Source organism: Rhyacophila brunnea, unplaced genomic scaffold (assembly GCF_057557595.1).
Source record: "Rhyacophila brunnea isolate RB1 unplaced genomic scaffold, BYU_Rbru_1.0 scaffold_13, whole genome shotgun sequence".
In the NCBI taxonomy this organism is placed as follows: Eukaryota; Metazoa; Arthropoda; class Insecta; order Trichoptera; family Rhyacophilidae; genus Rhyacophila; species Rhyacophila brunnea.
Genome location: NW_028232785.1, coordinates 4683631 through 4691368, shown reverse-complemented (window position 1 = coordinate 4691368; position 7738 = coordinate 4683631). Strand labels below are relative to the sequence as shown.

General features: G+C 33.6%; 1 protein-coding gene across 1 annotated transcript; it reads right to left on the bottom strand.

Annotated features, from left to right (window-relative positions):
* Positions 1-3561: 3561 nt before the first annotated feature.
* LOC147076216 (uncharacterized) lies at positions 3562-6565 on the bottom strand. The gene is made up of 4 exons (XM_085940322.1): positions 6414-6565; positions 4306-4452; positions 3920-4072; positions 3562-3594 (listed from the first exon to the last, which is right to left on the bottom strand). The coding sequence occupies exons 1-4, from the start codon at positions 6555-6557 to the stop codon at positions 3562-3564; spliced, it is 477 nt and encodes a 158-aa protein (XP_085796448.1). The 5' UTR covers positions 6558-6565.
* Positions 6566-7738: the final 1173 nt, after the last annotated feature.

Genomic DNA, 7738 nt, shown 5'->3' with positions numbered 1-7738 from the left:
GCCAGATGCTTTACACGAATAATTACAGAGGTCACATTTAAATGGCTTTTCACCAGAATGTGTCATTTTGTGTATTTTCATATCACAAGATCGAACACAAGCGTGACCACATTGGTCACAGTTAAATGGCTTTTCACCAGAATGAGTCATTTTGTGTAACTTCATCTTACTGGATGTTATACAGGAGTAATTACATTGAGCACATTTAAATGGCTTTTCACCAGAATGAGTCATCTTGTGTACTTTCATGGTGCCAGATGCTTTACACGAATAATTACAGAGGTCACATTTAAATGGCTTTTCACCAGAATGAGTCATTTTGTGTATTTTAATTCTATTAGATCTTCCACTTGAATAATTACATTGGTCACATTTAAATGGCTTTTCACCAGAATGAGTCATCTTGTGGGATTTTATCGCACCGGATTGTATACAAGAGTAATCACATTGATCACATTTAAATGGCTTTTCACCAGAATGAGTCATCTTGTGTACTTTCATGGTACTAGATGCTATACACGAATAATTACATTGGTCACATTTAAACGGTATTTTACCAAAATGAGACATTTTGTGCAATTTCATACTACTAGATACTATACAAGAGTATTCACATAGGTCACAGTTAAATAGCTTTACACCAGAATGACGTGTCATTCTGTGCCCTTTCATATGACCAGATCTTATACATGAGTTATTACATTCGTCACATTTAAATGGTTTTTCACCAGAATGAGTCATCTTGTGTACTTTCATAGTGCCAGATGCTATACACGAATAATAACATTGGTCACATTTAAATTGCTTTTCACCAGAATGTGTCATTTTATGTAGTTTCATCTTACTAGATGTTATACAAGAGTAATTACACTGAGAACACTTATTTGGCCATTCATCAGATTGATTTATTAGGTTGAGATTTTTGATAATAGATCGAATTCCCATGTTATTTTCCGTTTTATTCGCTATTGATTTTTTATGCCACGCTTTGTGAAGCTTCAATAAAGATAACGATGCAAAAAAATCAAAACAAATACTGCACGCAAAATTTTTGTTATTGAACGATTTTTTTTCTAACTTTATTACGGCTACTAATAATTTGGGATCTGTGACGTAAGATTGTATATGCTTACGTTTAGCAGTGTGACTGAATTTATTAGTATTCGTTTCATAACACTCCGATTCCTTTTTAATGTCTTGATAGTCAATCTGTATTTCATCGTATGGCTCTTGTACTTTTAGGATCCTCTCTGGCAATCCGATACTAGCGGAATATGTCATGGCAGTGGTTGCAGGAATCAACTAAAAAAACGTAGAGTATATTGCATTAACAAGAAGACAAACAACATAGGTATATCAGAGAATAATATTAAAAAAAAATACACAACTTAAGGAGATGTAAGAATATCGACATACAGGTTCTTAATAAAAAACCAGGCTCTCATCAATGTTTACAAATAATCCTAATCATTTTCAAACTTATTTACTGACGACCTACATATTTTTTAGCGGAAGACTAGTACCTCCTTGCTGAGTGCAAGTCACACTAACTATATTGTTATTTCATAGAAAATAGTGTAGACAATTGATTTACTGTTGTGCATTCGAAATAAGAGCAATCAGGTTGAGGATTCTTATGTTTGCTTTAGGATTTTGTATCAGCAACCTACACTTTCTTAAAACCAACTTCCTGTAAATTAGTATACGACTTAGTAGTAGAAGCGTTGTGGGAATAACAAAGAATTTTACATAGGTTATTGTATAATGCATGTTTGTCAAGACACTACTTACTATCGGTTTTGGTATAGTATTCTAAAAGAGCGGTGTTCCTTATATGCAGGCTGTCCCCATGCTTGTAATCACCAAATTCCATATACGGTACATGCGAAGTTGAGAGGAAGTACAGAATTTTGCATGGAAAGTGAAGACGAATGAAGCATATGTACCTAGCCACACGGTGGTTACACCGTGAAGCACAACCGATTGAAATGCATTAGATTGAGTTGTATTTAATAAAATTTTACTCAGACAATATTGCTTTCATACTTATACTACTAGGGAAAGATTTGTGATGAATAAAAGTTGGATGTAGGCACACATTCCTTTATCCGCACCTAATATCACTTTTTCATCTTGTCTACTAGATGATATCCTAGTTGTGGTTAGTTGTTTGAAATGTGTTATGTTTCCATTTTTAGTTATACGCATCTACATTGAAGTCACTAGTAAAATTTGTAAGTTAATAATATAATATACGAGGGTGGGTCAATAATTCCTTAGAAAAAAGCATTAAAACAGTTTTTATTTTTGTATTTTTTTTTATTTCTCAACATAATCTCCTTGGAGCTCAATACACTTGGTTAGACGTTTCTCAATTTTTTTTAAACCGTCAGAATAATAAGTTTTCGGAAGGTCCTCAAAATAAGCATTTGTCCGATCGATGACTTCTTCATTTGAAAAAAAACGTTGTCCACTTAGCCATTTTTTTAAGTTTGGGAAAAGGAAAAAGTCACTGGGGGCTAAATCTGGCGAATACGGTGGGTGGTCGACCAATTCGAACTTCAATTCTTCAATTTTAGCCATTGATCGTAAACATGTGTGAACACGGGCATTGTCCTGATGAAAGAGGATTTTTTTCCTGTTTAAATGAGGCCGTTTTTCTTCAATTTTGTTTTTTAGCTGGTCCAATAAAGATGCATAATAATCCCCTGTTATTGTTTTTCCTTTTTCCAAATAGTCAACGAAAATAATTCCACGTGCATCCCAAAATACAGTAGCCATAACCTTACCAGCTGATTTTACGGTTTTCGCCTTCTTTGGACATGGTTCGCCTTTCGCAATCCACTGCTTTGACTGTTCTTTCGTCTCGGGAGTATAGTGGTGTATCCATGTTTCATCTACAGTCACAAAGCGACGAAAAAATTCATCCGGATTGCGTTGCATGAGCGACAACAGGGCTTTAGAGGCCACCACCCTATTGCGTTTATTGTCGACTGTGAGCAAACGCGGCACCCATCTTGCAGAAATTTTTTTCATGCCCAATTTGTCATGTAAAATAGAAATGACGCTACCTTTTGAGATCCCTGTAACCTCAATTATCTCACTCAACTTTAATCTTCGGTCACTTAACACCATATCGTGGATTTTATTGATCATTTCTGGTGTAGTCACCTCTACAGGACGTCCTGAGCGTGGTTCATCCTTTGTTGATGTACGACCACGTTTAAATTCATTTAACCAGTTATAAATAGTTGCAAGTGAAGGAGCAGATATGCCGTGAACTAAATCCAACTCATTTTTTATTTCCTTTGCTGTTAACCCTTTTATATTAAAATATTTAATAACAGCTCTAAACTCAATTTTCTCCATTTTCCATTTTTCCATTTTCCACAAGCAAATTTTTTTTTTAAATGTACGAGAAACACACAACAACCCGACAAAACTTCGCAGCATAGTGAATCGGTAGTGCCGCTGCATGAAAACAAACCGCTTACAGTACTAGTCGCGCCACCTGTCGGCTTTTCTAAGGACTTATTGACCCACCCTCGTACTATAACAGTCTTATGTGTAAATCGTTAGATGTACAATACATTCCTGTTTCATAATAATAAATTAATAGTATCACTTACGCCAAGACATTGACTTATTTTTGCATTCCTATTTAGAAACTGATCATTATGAATCAAGTTGACATCTTTGGAGCATTAGAGAAACAGGAAACTAATAAATTTGCACTCACGTTGTGATCAATAAGCTAATCATATACCAATAAATCGTTTTTTAATGTGTTAATAATAAATCGGCGAATACGTCAGTGTTTTTCGCCACATCTAATCGAATTCATTGCCCTATTTTTCATCTTATTTTTTTTCTGTGTTGCCGTTATGATCGTATTTAAAATGAATACATTGTTATATACCTGATGTCTTGGGATGCATTCGGAATAAGAGCAAGTGGGTTGAGGGCTCACATGATTGCTGTGCTCCACATCCTCTTGAACAATCTCATTCTTTAAGTTAACCTGCTCGAAATCAGTCTCCAATTTCACAGTGGTAAGGTACTTTGAAGGGATCTGAAAAAATACATTGATTTTATTATTAAAAAAGGATATTAATATCTTCTTACGCCGATAATAAACTTTGTTCCTGTTTAGTGATATCGTTGGCGTCATTACAATATGTTAATTGTCTAGAGCAGTGGTCGACAAACCGCGGCTCTGTGGGCCCTTGTGTGTGGCTCTGACACAAATGACTACGTAGTTTGTATATCAGTTAATCGATACTTTCGTGAACAAAAAAAACTCACCTCAAAAATGCTTTTAAAAGCGTCGGCATCCTCTTGTTTTAGAGAAGTATCGAAGCCAGGGCCGTTTGAATTATCCATAGGTGGATCAAACCATTGCCCTATGTCCACATCAGATTCGCTGCCTTCTAGTTCACGTTTAACGTCCATCTTGCGGAAATATTCAAAAAAGGACAATAATAATTACTATGTATGACGTGCGACGAAGAGCACCCAAAGATAATATAGGTAAGCAAGGCATTGTGGTCAGTGTTGCTATCTTTTTATTACCTAAATAAAAGTGCGTTCCAGTGATGTTTCCAACGGTTTGGCCATATATGATATACGTACAAATTGTATGTAGAAAGTAGACCGACAACAGTTTGAGATTTGACGTTTGGTCCACCGTTCCTTTCAATTAAAGCATTCTCGGAACGTCAGAAATGGTTTGGTATGAAACGTCAAACCACTTCTGACGATCCATAGACTTATATGACGATATGTAAAAAGCCCAGACAGGAACCTAACTTAAAATTATACTTAGTATTTTTTTTATTATATTCCGTATCTGTCATTTTCTCGGCATGTTGCGTTACTTATGAACATTATAATATTTTATGGATTACAAAAAAATTAGGTGATAAGCATTCTTCGGCATTTATATATCATGAGATGTTCATATTAATAGTTTAGACATTTACACCATAACTTGAATTAGGTATATTGTATCTTAATAAACAATACTTACATATTATTATTATTCATGCAAACAAGAAACTGCGTTTGGGCTTATTATCCCAAAATTCCAGCCATATTTTCTATGCAGAGATCGTTTTATTATCATTAGGTACCTAGAGTCTGTATTCTATAAACTGACGTACACGTCATACGGAAAGCATTGTCCCATCGCGTCCAACTGTTGCATGTATTCAATGGAAGGGAACGAGATGGATGCTGAAGCGGGGTGGAAACCGGCAAGCCAGCTTATAGAAGACAGAATCTACCTACCTTAATTATTATGTGAGACCAATGATTTATTTTTATTTTATTTATATTTTATAACGGAGATTTTAAACTAAAAACTGTGTTAAATAAACCCGGAATGATCAGGTTTTATATTACCAAACGAATTTTATCAATAATTATTATTGATTATGTTCGATTGTCGTTAAGTCAAAATAACATTTCGACATGAAAATAATCAAACATGTGGGCGATTATGAAAAGCTTTGGGCAAACGTAATTTTTATTTATTTAAAAAAGACACGTTGAGCACATAACAAATTATTAATTCATGAAGTTCACAAGATGACATTTAGAATAAAAATGACAAGTAAATAAACTAGAGAAAAAAATAATTGATAAAAAAAGTAATCAAAAAAATACAAATTAAACAATAAAATAGAAATTAAAAAACAGGATAAGTACATAATGCATCGCTAAAAATGTCTACATCTCTAGGGAGTGCATTGACCAGCCGCACAGCCCTCGCTATTGGTGCCTAAATAATTAAACATTTGTCATATAAACCTTATGAATCAACTAAATGGCTATATAGTCGTGAAGCATTATTTATATTTTGTACATTTAAAATAAATTAATAGAACAGCTGTTAAATTTGTGTTATTGTAGACGACGAGCTATATGAGGTTAGAATTTCATAACAAGTTGACATTTCAATAAACGTGTTGCTGTTTTAGAGTAAAATAAGTTTTTGAGTTAATTTAAGTACTGGCAACACTAATTAATTAGTCGTCAGCAAAGCGTTCCCGTAGACATTCTGCCAAATGGTCCAAAATCAAAAAAAAATCAAAAAAAAATCAAACCACCCGGTTTGATTCGTTCGATTCAGTAATGGTACGAACCTAGCGTTTTTGAATTGTTTGGAAAGTTTATCATTCAATGAATGTGTTGCTGTATATTATAGACAACTGTATTATTAAATTAATTTTAAGTAGGTTCCTACTGGAAAAACTGATTAGTCGTCGGACACGCAACATCGTAAAAAATCTATCAAATCGTTCAAATCCAACCGTCCGACTTCATTTGTTAGGTTTGAAATACTATAAAACATATACATAATACGTTCTACAATAGGTAATTGTTATTAATAATTTATATGGAAAACTAACCTCAAAAATGCACGTGGGATGGTCATCAGTATCCTGCTTTATATTAGTATTGGCGTCTGGTTTGCTTGTATGTATCACATTAGAGCAATAATTATGATCTTTTATATACGATTCGAGATCAAATATATCGCGTTTTACGTCCATTTTGCGTGTTTGAATAATTGAGAATAAGCTAACGATTATCGGGACGGAACACTATTATTTTGGCAGCCGTGAAATGACAATATGCCGCAGTGTTGCCATCCTTTTGTCACTGAATAATTTATAAAGTACGCGGTCCAAGAAAAAGAGCGCGTTGTCATTTATTAGCTATGACGTGCTATAATATTATTATATTAATTGATAATTTACCGAGACCCTTTTTATTTAGATAACTCTCCCGACCAAAAATTTTTACCTACCGGTGAATTTAAAAAAAAAATGTTAAATAACAGCCAATAATTGCTTTAGTTACCTCTTTTGAATACTTTTTTTTTCTTTAAGATAGATTTTATGTAGGAAGTAGGTAGATAATATTTATACTAGGTACCTATATAATTATTATTGTTATATTAAAATAAGATAAGTAGTAAAATGATCTCATATTTGACCAGACTTTTTATACTGTGCATTTTATTAATTTGCAAGGATAATAATATGGTGAATAGGTACCTACCTATTACCTTTTTCGATTAAGTTTAATGCCGACAATTTTTGTCGTGATGCATATTGACATGTCATATAGACACCTATACTATTTCAACCACTGAGTGACATTCAAATAATAATATATGGTACCTACAATTAATAATATAACCTATCTATGATGCAATGTTTTTTTAAGAATTTAGTCAACAGACGTAGGTACATAATAATTATTAACCTCGACTGTTTAGTTATTTCAGTCGCAATGCAGACGCTTTGTCTATGGCCGAGAGATTAATTAATTTAGCCAATAATTGTTTATTGTCACGACTGACAACCTACTTACCGACTCTTGTAATATTATTACTTATGTCAATTAAACTTCGTATAATGGATGTAAAACGCGAACTAGACGATGCGGATTTGCAGCAACGCCTTCATGTCACAACAATGCATCCAAACAATCCGGTTACAAACGTTTGCATAAAGCAGGTTAATGCTTTTGATGCCAACAGCATTATTGAGGTAAGGTGTTCCAAACTTATTAATCATTGTAAGATTGTGTTCATTCTTCGTTAAAGTGGTTTCTTACTGATGCAAATAAAACAATGTATAATAAGAACGATGTATAATAAATTATACATCGTTGTATTGACACTTCATATCGATCATTTGACTAGTTACCTTCCTACCTATAGGTT